The sequence below is a fragment of the Neolamprologus multifasciatus genome, chromosome 18 (assembly GCF_963576455.1).
Source record: "Neolamprologus multifasciatus chromosome 18, fNeoMul1.2, whole genome shotgun sequence".
Classification (NCBI taxonomy): domain Eukaryota; kingdom Metazoa; phylum Chordata; class Actinopteri; order Cichliformes; family Cichlidae; genus Neolamprologus; species Neolamprologus multifasciatus.
The window spans coordinates 17930450-17944170 of NC_140456.1; the positions used below are offsets into that span (position 1 = coordinate 17930450).

The 13721-nt window shown below is 36.6% G+C and overlaps 1 protein-coding gene across 2 annotated transcripts in view; it reads left to right on the forward strand.

Annotated features, from left to right (window-relative positions):
• LOC146497707 (adenylate cyclase type 1-like) overlaps positions 1-13721 on the forward strand; it is a 35619-nt gene that overhangs the window by 3073 nt on the left and 18825 nt on the right. For both annotated transcript variants that reach the window (XM_085141836.1, XM_085141838.1), the window contains exons 2-4: positions 1420-1569; positions 1843-1961; positions 10161-10272. In XM_085141836.1, the coding sequence (XP_084997962.1) occupies positions 1420-1569; positions 1843-1961; positions 10161-10272 (381 nt within the window). The remainder of the gene's footprint in view (positions 1-1419; positions 1570-1842; positions 1962-10160; positions 10273-13721) is intronic.

Sequence of the window (13721 nt, forward strand, 5' to 3'; positions counted from 1 at the left end):
CACCTTGGAATTAATCATGTCGCCGAATAAAAGTTAATGTACTCCTTTTATTTTTTTACTGCATCGTAAAAGTTTGAAGATCTTCATTACTGCCAGTGATTGGGTACAACAGCCGAGAATGAAAGATTTTGTTGCTAGTGCAGTAAGGTCAATAATGAGCACACTGCGTTTAACACAACAGAGAAGCTCAAGAGTATTTTACACCAATTAACTCTGATGTCCACATTTATTCACTCCGGGCTATAAAGTTACTTGAGCATCGTTTGAACATGCTGATCCTTGCCAACAGTGCTGCCAAGCACAAAGCCAGACTTCTGCTGCCAAAAACAGCGTTCTCAAGGCAATCCGTTATTCGTTGCTCTGGGAAACGTGCCTGTCTGTGGCAGTAAAAGTTTCTTAAAAATTTTACAAGAAGTGGATATATAATTTCAAAATATGACAGTGTTTTCATGATGCTTAGTTAAACATATAAGCTATATTTTAATAAAGTATAAGGTGTTTTGGGGTAACATTTCTTAAAGTCAAATAAGCTCCACCACTAAGTTCTACAACAGAAAATACTAAAGGTGAATGAGGATATGAGTTAACATATTTATTTTCATCAATATATTGTGTATTTAATACCTGCAGTGACTGCTTGCTAGTCTACACATCATAGGCAATCGCAGAACTGTGTCAAGTAACTCAGCCAGCCTCAACCAAGCAATAGAAATTATTAAAAACAGTCATGCTGCTGTGTGTCTATTATAAGAGATGTCACAGATTTTCTCATAGAAAATATTGAATAAAAAATTATATATTTGAAAAATATCCAGGCAAATTAATTAACTGGTATAACACCCTTAAACTGCCATTCAGCCTGTTTAGGGTAGTGAAACTCCAGTTTCAGGTCCTTGAAAGCAGGGGTAACAAAATCTGGCAAACATCCACATGTATATATGTAGTTATATGAATGCCATGGATACTTTAATCAGTGTAGTGTATAGGCTGCTTGTTTTTTCTTATTTATTGTTATTCAGCTTTGATTTTAAGTATTATGATATGTTTTTTTAACCATTAGCTTTGGCTATATACACATATGTTCATGCAGCTTAGTGTTATAGTTCTGTGCTTGCCCCTTTTAAATAAAGTAAGAAATTGAAATAAATTACTTCCTGTGCTGCACTGTGCATCAACGCACACAAACAAATTCACAAAGATGCCAAATGACGAAACATATTTCACATTAGATTATTTACCATACATCCAATATATGAAAATATACATGAAAATACATTTTTCATTGATCATAACAACACACATATAAATATTTGATCTAACTAAAGTGATGTAAATATTTCCTAATGGTTTCTTAAATATTTTTGTCTTCAACAATGTACCAGAGAAGTAATAATGTGTAATGTGTGTGTGTTTTTGCAGTTAGTTGCCAACACAGTACTGTTCACCAGTGTCAACCTGTCAGGGCTGTTTGTGCGCATCCTAACAGAACGAGCCCAGAGGAAGGCCTTCCTGCAGGCTCGCAACTGCATCGAAGAAAAACTCCGCATGGAGGACGAGAACGAAAAACAGGTATAGGCACCTTTTTTGCTGCACAAACTATGTGTAAAATTGGATGTCTACCCCCATGCCTCAAGTCATTTTGCCACATTATTCATTTCTGTTAGATTTCATGCCTTTTTGTCTAGCGGATTTCTTATCACCGCCAACACTTTGCCCTATGATAACTTTGCCGCTTTCGACTGTATAAGTAACTTACTTTATCTTTTTTCCCTTCTCTTGCTCTGTTTCTCACACACAAATGCACACACACACACACACACACACACACACACACATTCTCAGGAGCGCCTGCTAATGAGTCTGTTGCCCAGGAATGTAGCTATGGAGATGAAGGAGGATTTCCTGAAGCCCCCAGAAAGGATCTTTCACAAAATCTATATCCAGCGTCATGACAATGTCAGGTAGGACCCTATCATCAAGGCAACACAGCTGCGAACCTTTCCTAGAGACATTTGTGAATTAAATAAAGCTTTTCCATTTTAAAACAGTCATTTAGAGATTAGTATACTCATAAGAGATTCAGTGCTAAGAAAAACTGAATAACTTGACCAAAAATGTCCAGAGGAACAACGAGGGCTATAGAATGTTGGGGTGGTGTTTATGTTTACACTGAAGCCTTACTTGTATTTTTTAAATTGTCCAGGTAACACTGATGGCCTGGAAAAAGATTATGTTGCACTTTCTACTTAAAGTTTTGTGCAAAAAGTTCCAAGCACTCATTCAAACAGTTCTGTTTGTGATATTTATTATATTACTGCATTTTTACATATGGCTGATGTGTTCACACCACTAAGGAGCATTTTAGTGTCCAGTCTGTTGCTGCTTTCACAGCTTCATATGCTGGATAACTTAATCTGAAGTAACTAATTATATTTTAATGCAGAAATCTATAAAGTAACTATAACTCCTTCTAAATGTAATAATTCGCTTTGAAGTATGAAATTAATTTACATTTTATTTACGTAAATTTTCTTTTAAATAATCTGATTATTTTGTTAAGCGCGGTGCTTGGATATTATTTATTATATATAACTTCTTCACTTTTCTTCCTCACTCTGTAGTTAGTTATGTCTGACCTTTAACCTTTGATTAGAAATGACTAAATATGTGTGTTTGAGAGTATGATTTTCACTGCTTCATTCTGTGGGAAAAAAACCCCCAAAAACTTGATGTTCTGCATTCTCATTTTCATTACCCATTTTGGTATGCCTCGGTAACTGTATTGCTACCTTTCCCATTTCATGCTCTAGCATTTCCTTGTTACCGTTTCTTATCTTTTTCACTTCCTCCTTTCCTCTGTGTTCTCAGAGCAGCAGGGAGGCTTGAGGAGGAGAGTTTGCTTAGCCTTAGGATTAAGTTGCTACAGGGGATTAAATGCAATGGAGACCAAATTCTTGTTGCATAACACTTTGCCAGTGTGTGTGTGTGTGTGTGTGTGTGTGTGCATGCTGGTTAAATATGGACAGATCTCAGTGGAGCTCTGCTGATTGCTTTTGTGCCTTGAACTTCTTCAGATAGCTCCACCCTTTGAGAGTGATCTGGACTGGATGCAGGCATGATTTATGTGATTTGGAGGGCTGTAATTAGAAACCAAACTGTGTGCAGCACAGTTTATGCAGTTTTATTTATTATGTTTTGAGATTGTGGCTTATTAAAACTAAGCCAGAGGGATATTGTAGTAATAGTCTTCAGCCAACCTGTGACCCTGAATTGATAAGCTGTTAGAAAAACGGATGGACGGACGGAAGAATGTTTGGATATATCAGCCACTAAAAAAGAATATATTTAAGTGTTATTTAACACAATACAAGTTGTATTATAGAACCATACAGGTATACATTTGCAGTAAGTACAGTATACATAAACAGAAAATTAACTTGCATAAACTTACAGTAATTCACATTTTTTTTCAAGGTCAGTGATTTGTCAAGTCATTTTAATAAATTGCCCTTTTTATTTTTATTTAGTGATAAATTATGATCAGAAATTAATACTGCCTACCTGTTGATCAAAGAGCCATCAGATTTATTAGGATTTAACACTTAATTAAATATTTCTACCACTCTTTGTTTTTCCATATATAACATTTCCATAGAGTTGACATTTTCCTTTATCCTCCATTGTATGGAGGATCAAAAGTGCCAAAATGAAACCAACAAATACATCTTTGGATAGTTTATCAAATGTGTCATGAATCAAAGTTATAAACAGGTAATTTATTAACACACAGTTAATTATATATATAACTTAATTAATGAAAACACAAATTCATCATAATTTAGAACATATTTATTTATTTCACTATTGAATTAATTATTATTTAATGGTTCCTGATCAACAGACCTTAACATCTGATTAGTTTTCCTGCTAGTCAAGACAGATCGTTCCCAGATAAAGGATACATGCAGTATCACAGTCAGTTGGTGGTGGTGTGGATTTAAGACAGACATGTATCCCAGAATGCTTATAAACCTAAAAATCACAATGGTGGAGGAAAACACCCCAAACTGTAAGTAAAATATGAAATACCATTTCTTTGTCCATCTACAAGAAAAAAAAAAGATAATTATATCTGCATTCATTTTTCATTCATTATTTGTCACTGAGAAGTAAGAGTTATGTATACATTGAGAGATCTGCCGAATAGTCTGTTGAATTATCAGTAATATTTAACTACTATACAGCTTTTACCAACCTTTCCCAAATCAGCCCATTGTTTTAAAAAATCACATAAATGGGCCTTTTATGAGCATTTATGAGCAAATGTATTTTAAAACAACAAAGGTAATTAAGACTATTGTGCTATTTTTATTGTAAATATTAATCGTAAGGGTAAAAAGACAGTAAAGGACGGAGTTAAAACGAACTGTTGTTATCAAGTATACTGCTGTCTTACTGTAAGCTGTGCTTTTCCATCCAACCATCCCATCTAACCCTAAGTGTACTTACCAAGCAAGTATGCAACTACAAACTCTGTATTTGGAACTAAGAAACACCCACTGAAAGAATCGACTATGGACCAAAGTAACGGTTCTAGCTATGGCAGGATTTGCCCCACACCCTGGCTTTGAGGTTGACAGATACAATAAATACATGATGCACTGCACTGCAGGAACTATGAAATAATTAATTAAATACTGAAATGTTTAAATATGTCTAAAATGAAATTAATTGATAATCAAATTAATTAACGATACATTGAATCAATTAATTATGTACATAATAATAATAATAATTTATATATTATTCAATTGTAATTCTTAATTCATTCAATTCATGATTTAACAGTTTACTTATTTCTTTTATTTTGGCACTTTTAAGCTTCCAGATTCCCTCACCCCAAACACACCAGTAAACTTACTGTATCCAGTTTGTAAAACAGATACAAAGTTGCACATCTGACATTATAACTAAGGATTCTTAGAAAAACAGCACGTGAGAAGAATCCAGGGAACATTGTCTTGCAATAAATGACTTTGCTGTAAGAGGACTTTTTAGGTCACCAATTAGAAGTTTTTGATGATGGGAAGTTTGAAGGTGCTCACTCACACTGAAGAAACTACAGTTTATTATTGCAAAATTTGTTGTAAGCATATTTCCCACTCCTCTGGGTTCACCCCTTTATTGGTCCAGCATCAGCACATCCACTGCCCACATGCTGTATCTCCAGATGGACCCATCCAAAATTAAACCTTGAGTTTTCACGTGGCTAGTGGCTTCCGCTTTGTGATTAAATTGATATCACGTCATGCCATAAAGCAGTAATGACTCCCACAAGGAGAAATAAGAGATTAGCATCATTAGGGCAATAATTTTCTTCAAATATGTGCCATTGGAGAGAAAATGATGAAAGAGTATGTGAGAAGGATTGGATTAGACAATATTACATATAAAAGTTGCAGTTACCACAAGAGTAATTGTTTGTAACTTGCTTATTTTGGTTAATTTTAGCACTTTGCTGTGTAGATGTAGATCTAGAGTTTTTTGAACTCAGTCAATGTGATGTGGTTCTGTAGGTTTTGACAAAAGAGAGTTATAGCTGTTGATGGACATTTAAAATCAGACAGTTTGCAACCCAGGAGTAGCTAGCTAATTTAAAACTGAATGTGTTCAAAATGTCAAAACTTAACAAATATTTGGCAACATGTAGTGGTCCAATAATTACAGAACATATGTATGTTGTGACTATAGCGTCTTTCAGTACAAATTCATACATTTTGTACACTGAGACTAAATGTATGTCATGTATTGTAGATATATTACAAAAAAGAGATCTAAATCAGGATGTCTTCTGATTAGAATTCAATAAATTGATCCCCAGCTCCTCCAATCTGCATGCAGAAGTACCCTTAGGCAAGATAGTGAATAAAAAAAATGCTGCAGCTACATAGATAAAAAAACAAAACAAAATGTGATACTTAAAAAGTGCACAAAATAAAGGACTGTGTTAATGCATCTTTGTGTGTGTGAATGAATGTGGTTTGTTTTGCTTACTCAATAACACCAGCCCATTTACCACATATATTTAGATTTTTCTTTTGATTTAGGTTGCTTGTCCATGCAGATGTACAAGGGTTACAGACTTCAGTGTAATTATCCTATTTAATACATAATTGGATTTACGTGCCTTTATGATGTGCTAAGTGGAACACGTTCCTCACATTTTTCTGAACTGAGTATGCAGTTCCTCATGCAAACAACATTTAGCTTATTCTAACTGCACCATCATATCTGTAACCACAATACACATTAGCAAATATATTAGATATTAGCAAATATCTTTATATCAGTAATGTTGTATGGTTTTATATCTGTATTGTTTGTTGCCTATAAAGAGGTCTAGCATTCTGATTTAAGCCCTTTTCTGTCTTGTTTTTACAAGTAAGTGCACTGTGTCCTAAATGACTTGGACTTTGAACAGAACACAGGATTCATGCTCTGTGCATCAGTGCATGTGAGTGTTAAGATAATGGTGTGTGTGTGTGTGTGTGTGTGTGTGTGTGTGTGTGTGTGTGTGTGTGTGTGTGTGTGTGTGTGTGTGTGTGTTTTTCTGGATGAAAGAAGGTAAAAAAAATAATAAAATAAGTGACTGTAGCCAAGGATCACATGAGGTTATGAGTCATTAGGACTATGCAATCAATGGGATGTTTTGTGCACCACATCATGGCTGATTCATGCACAGACACTCATAGGGGCCACATTCTTCATATTCTTCATATTTCCTTATATTTTTTCAGGAAACATGTGTGTGTGTTTTGAATATTAGTTACCATAACAAGGACCATCTAAATAAAAGGGGTATTGAAAGCAAGGAGACGTGTGCTCCAGGCAGACAGTTTAAAAATAATTAGCATTTTTGTGTACTCAGCCTCCGCTTCTAATACTCATTAGTGCATGTGTAAAGATGCTCGTAAGTGAGCGATGATCATGATAATAATAGCGTGTTTTGCAGCCTCTCTGTCACTCAACTGTTCTGTTCCACTTGTGTTTGTGGTGTCGTTTAAATTGAAACAACAGTGACTTAAAGGTTTAAAAAGCAGGTCACTGAATCAAGTGAGAATTCGAATCCTTGAGTAAAGTGTTGATTTTCACCCAGCTTTTCTACATTTCACTCCTTTGAAGGCGCCAAAAATGAAAGGAATAAAGGTGAAAATTCTTGCAAACAACTTAACTTTTAAGTGTTATTCAAAACTACTTGCATGGAAAATTACAACAGTTTTGGCTTGGAACTGAGCTCAAGTATCAAACAAAATTAGCTGTGTTAGGTTGAGGAATTAAATAACTGGGCATGTGTTGTGTAGGCTGATCACTCTAAATCAATTTGGTTCTTATCCACCTTTATCTTCAGTTGTTCTGTAATTCACTGCAAAAATTCCTCTGCTGGAAACACCTTTCCATTCATCAAAATTTGGCCTATAACTTCACCAATCCCTTTATCTTTAAGCTACCTTTGACTCTGTCCTTTCTCATATGTGGCGCACAGCAGGAAATATTCAGTGGTTTCAGTAGGTGTGCTCTTGCTAGAGGTGAATGCATAGTTATGTTATACATCATGTCATGTTAGTTTTTTATCACATCTGAACAGTTCAGCATAGAAGAATTCTGTGATTCATTGCATATATATATATATATATATATATATATATATATATATATATATATATATATATATATATATATATATATATATATTATCATGGTTGATACAGGAACATTTTAAAAGTAATGAAGAGATGGGAGAAACACCCTTCATTGCATAGTTTGTCCACTAGAGGGCTTTCTGCAAATTACCTGTTGGCTATGTATGTATTTGGAAATTCACAAACACAACAATCAGCTAGTCATTTGCCTTTATTAGGCAAATATCATAATAAAAACATGTTTTATATCCAAATTTGTGCCAACACACTGGACTGGGAAATGAATCAAGTATAGCATTCAACTGCTAAAACTTTTTTTATGTTCAGCCATGTTAGTAAATGACAAGAAAAAATAATCATAATGTCTTCTACTATTTTGTTCTTCCTTTTTGTAAAACAGAAAAGCTGAAAATTCGTGGATCACAACAATCAGTATATTTTAGCATTAGCATCTACTGTAACCAGTAGATATTTATTCTAATGTGATTACAAATCTAGAATAAATGTAACTGATACTCAAACCTGCACTTTGCTCAGTTTAGTTCTCTTTAGAGTTTTAGTCAATTCAAGTTGAAGTGTTTACACTAACATGGTATTTAACATTGCAAGTATTTGTCAGCCCCAGATGGTTGCCAATTAAAACAGTAACACAAACTGAGTCCGCTGCCCCTCATTATGGTGACATCTGTGAGACAGCAAGATGACATTTAGCAGCTCTCTCTCTCAGAGATCCAGCACTCTGTCACTTTGTGAAAACTCAAGCCTACATGAAAGCAACAGTCTGCCATCAGTATGAGATGCAGACATGCTGGTTGTTCGGGACAGTTAGTATTTGGTGACTGATCGAGTTCACACTCTGCCACATAGAACTCATTGCGAACACTTTTCATCACAGAGTTCTTTGGGGTATCCGGTCAAGCTGTATTAAAATATTAATGTGCACAACAGGATGTTAAACTCTTCACACTTTTGGAAAACAAAAATATAATCTGAAATAATTCTATGTCAGTTCTCTGACAGGGGACGTTTTGCCTATACATGGACCTACCATTTGAACTACTATAGTGTTAATAAAGAATATTTTGCGTTTTTTCTTTTTTTAACCAAAGGGGCAGCAGGGCTGGTTTTAACCTGAACCATCCAACTAAACCATCAGGCTACTAAGCTTGTATCTCACTTACAAAGTCAAAACAAGTAGGCTATGCTAACTACCTTACACTATGGAAAGAAGTGCTATCTTTCATGATTCCTCTCACATTTTACCTGTTCAGTGTTATTATTGTCCAGGATTAGATAAAGACTGGGCCAGCTAAGTAAAGTAAGCTGTCTCTCTTTTCTGGGTCCAGTTGTGGTGCCAAAAATCAGGATTAGACTGCTTGATGATTAAAATCACAACACAGGTGGAATTATAGCTGTGGTTAGGGCACAAACCACGCAAAGGGCAGACTGTATCTGGCATGCATTGATTCAAATGCAAAAAAGAAATTTCACCCCCACCAAGCAATTTATTTTTTAATAAATTGGCAAACAATAAAATTGAGTTTAGAATAGAGTTTTTTTGTGAAATAAAATTAAAATAGCATAAAAAAAAACTCTGGGCATCTAATCCACTGGCACTATAACTCACTAGGTGACCTCTATGACACTCTATTATGTGGTCTGGCCAGTCATGGGGTGAGAGGCAGGAAATGCCTTGGATAGGTGGACAACACAGGGAGACAGACAGCCATTAAAGATCCAATTCACACTCGACAGAATCACAAAAAAGAAAAAAAGTCAGGCACAGGGAGAACAAACAAATGCACACAGAAAGAATATTTATATAATAATTTGTATTTGATTTCTTTAGAAAACTGTTTAAATCTGATTCACATTTTGAATAAAATCCACACATTAAAAACACCCAAATGTGTTTTCAGCATAGATTTAAAATGAGCTACTGAATCAGCTGACCTCAGGAAGGTTATTCCAATTCACTGAAAATGCCAGAAGAGCAAGTGAAACTTAGATGGCTTATTTTGGGTAAAACAAATGCCAGACATGTCAGTTCAGGCACTTTCAGTCCTATATGCAGCCTGTCAAAAGGGAATACCAGTACTCTTGATGGCTGCATTATATCCTAGAATGTCTCCTCTGTGATCCTCGTGAGAATGCTCTTGCTTCTATTTTGAGTGGCTCTGCTTCACTGCGCTGCCAGTCAGTTAGAGAATGGGGCAGGCTCTCTCTCTCTGTTTATCTATCTATGTATCTATCTATCTCTATATATCTATCTAGACTTAATTAATTTAAATGTTGCTTGCATCATTCCAAAGCAATACTCAAACTGATTTTAGAAAGTCATTTTAAGCACATTTCTTGGAGCTAATCTGATCAGGCTAATATTCTTGTTTCATTGATGCAGTTTGCTGTGATTAATTTCCTACATTGACTCAGACTTCTTATTTCCTTTGTCTTTTACAGCATCCTGTTTGCAGATATTGTTGGCTTCACCAGCCTGGCCTCTCAGTGTACAGCCCAGGAACTGGTTAAACTATTAAATGAACTGTTTGGAAAATTTGATGAGCTTGCCACGGTGAGTCAGTCTCCCTTCCTTGAAGACATATCCCTCACTTGCAGCCACTGTTGACATTGTTACAAAGTGGCTTTTTCTCTGTGTGCACACTTTCTCCGCAACACGACACAACTATAGTGTATTGTTGTGAGCATGTGGGGTTTTTGTGCATATGTGTGTGTGTGTGTGTGTGTGTGTGTGTGTGTGTGTGTGTGTGTGTGTGTGTGTGTGTGTGTGTGTGTGTACTGCTTTGGCCACAAGCTGTTGGCACATTCCACTAGCTTAGCATGATGTCACTATGAATATTGGAAGCCCATATGATGCTTAATATGATTATCCAGTGCTTCATTTTGAGGAAGAGTTGACAGACCTCTTTAATCTGAGCCAGATTTACCCAGGGCTAAATCTTGCATCCTCTCTGGTTGTTTGAATGAACAAAATGAATGATTTTAAGAGCAAAGTTGTACTGGCCACAGTTTCTCTTGGTTTGCATGTGAAAAAGGTTTCAGCCTACCCATCTGTCAATATTTCACTCTTTTTGATTTTGGTGCTGAAAATCCGCTCGGCTTTTGTCATTAAGTTTTACTGCCACAGTTAATCTATTTGCTTTCCTATTTGACACCATCAGCACAAAATCTTTTAATCAAAACACTATGCATACTCTGAACACATGCTTCCAAAAAGGTATGATATCACCCCATCACCTGTCATGTAAATTTGGTTTAAAAAATACTGGATGTTTGGTGAGGAGGTTGAGCCCCTGCAGATCACCCTGCCACAACCTTAGTAACATGTAATCTGGCCTCTGTTACTTACACTAGCCACATACCCTTGTCAAATCCATTAATCCACGGGGTTACAACCAACCCTTTTTTTGCTTTCATAGAAGGTTTTACTTGGCTGTGTTGAGAGCTTGTATTTTTAACTCGTTTGTTTACAGATTTAAATTTAGAACTGCCTAAAACGAGAGCTCCATGCATTTGACATATTGTCAAATAAATGTCATTGCCTTTCTAATTCATCTGTGTTCAGTTAATTTCCCTTATTATTGTTGGTTTGAATTTCTGTTTTCATCCCATGGAAAGTTGCTGTTACTCTGCTATTTTATTCCTTGTTCTAAAACATACCGACTTGAAACAACGTGGCAGATACATTTTCATCACCCGCAGATTTTTGGCTAGAAGAAGTTATTTCTACATTCTATATCTAGAAGATGCCAGTTTTATTGCTGTTGTGATTTTTGTTGTCTCACTCATTTACTTACAAATAACGTGAATGGGCTGATCATCTTTTGGCCACTTCCTGGGAGCCTCATGTTACACCGAAAGGCTGTCCCCAGCCACGAAGCTTGTCATCAAATGCCCTGACCCAAAACCTTGCTCGTACTGATTGACTTTGGCAGGAAGTGGCAAAGCCAGTGACTCATAGCTGTGGTCACTGTGGGCATGCAGACTCCTCTTGCTCCATACGAAGAGCGGGCGATGCCACATGGCCACCAGGCATCATCTCATAATACCATTCCAGCACCATCCCCACACCACCTGTCCACGCTTTGGACTTGTCAAGCTGCACGGGAAGTGGGCCAGGAACACAGCGTTCTCCTAAAGTGCTGTTGATGTAGCAGACCAAGTCTTCTCTCTTCTCTCAAAAATTCTCAACACAAACAGAAATAAGGCATCAAATCTGAAGCAGGCTTTATGAGAATGCCTATACTAACTGTAGTTTCATCTCCTTTTAACCAGAGGGAGCTTGGGAGTCTGAATTTTTATACCACATAAGCATTAGAGCGAAAGAAATACAATAACATTTCAGCATGTCAGCTTTTTCACCACTTTTCAACTATGTCTTAAGATTATTTAGGACTAACATATACAGAAGTAATGGGATATCTCTGCTAGAAAGAGAGTGTAATTAAAGACGATAGCGGTGAGAATTGTTACATATTTTCTCAGAAAACGTGATAGGGAGTGGCACGCCTGTTTGGTGCTTTCATTGGTGCATCACCATGAAAAAAAAATTACATAAAAAAAATTACATTAAGCATCGATTTGCTTCCACTTGTCTAATTCAGGGCGGTGGTCTGGCTGGAACCCATCCCACCTGTCGCAGGTTGATGGGTGGGGTACACACAGGACTGGTCACCGTTCTGTTGCAGGGGTAGTCCATAGAAATACACAACCATTCAAGATCCACTTCACACTTAGGTCCAATTTAGATTTACCAACATGTTTTTAGATTGTGGGCAGAAGTCATAGTCCCTGGAGAGAACCCACACAGACATGGGGAAGAACATGCACAACGAGAGCCCCCGGCCAGCTGCTCAATGATGAATTAAATGTCAAAATTGATCATTTAATCTTTTTTTAAACAACTGGAGGCTATACTCTTTAGTGTAATTTGATTGAGATGGACTTTTGTATGTATGTCTGTTGATATCAAAGGTGGACATACCTACCATGAATCACCCATTAGTTTCTGAAGTTTTGTTTTGAACCCTTTGAAGCCATCTTGGTTTCAAAAAACCAGGTGTGACAAAAAAAAGTCTGACTGTGAAAGTGGTTGCATGCATTGGATTATGACCTGTCAATCACAATTCACTAGCTAGTGAGCACACCACAGGAAATCCTCCATTTTAAAACACAGTATGGTCAGTATTTACAAAATAAACTTTTGTTTTTATTCAGTATTACCTAAAAAGACTGACTGAGCCTATTAGGGTTAGGGTTAGGGAAAGTGTCCGGAAAGTGTTTACAGAGGTTAAGACAGAAACCTATAGCCTTCTATAGAACCAGAAGTCTATTTAAAACCACAGCTATCGCCACCTGGTGGTCCAATAGAATGCAGATTTAAGGCACAGGTTGACCACAGTGGCATTCATTTTTCTTGATGCTTGCTTCTTGCTGGATAAAGGGTGACGAGAACAATGAGGGCTGAACAAAAACATAAAGGAGAAAATCCGAATGTGAGGCCTAATAATGCCAAGACACCGGTGACAGTTTTCTCTGAGTCTACAAGCAACACCTATAACTGTGACAGTGGTCTGGGTCCCTTCATACTGTACCAAGGGCTGCATGTAAATAAACACTGCCCAGATGGTAAGAAAATACAGTACATGTGTTGTCGCACAAGTTAATAGTAGTAATAATTTTTTTTTTAAAGCTTCAGGTCTTGGATCAGGTCCAGATTTTCATTTTAAATTTGACGGTTTGACTGGAGCAGCTCTTGAAGTTACAGGTCAGGGTCAGGTTTAGGTCTCAGCTGTAGTCTTGTGCAGAATTCTGTGACCTGACTATTTTATGACGCTACCAGATATTCGCCTCTTAGCGAGCTCATCTGTTACAGTACGCGTGCCGATAACACTTCATCAGATCTTTAAAGGTGTGATTCTTCACTGGGCTGACAGGAGCATAATATATATTTTATGCTCCTGTCCCCTATTTTTTTAAGAGACAAATAAAGCCTTTGTTTCT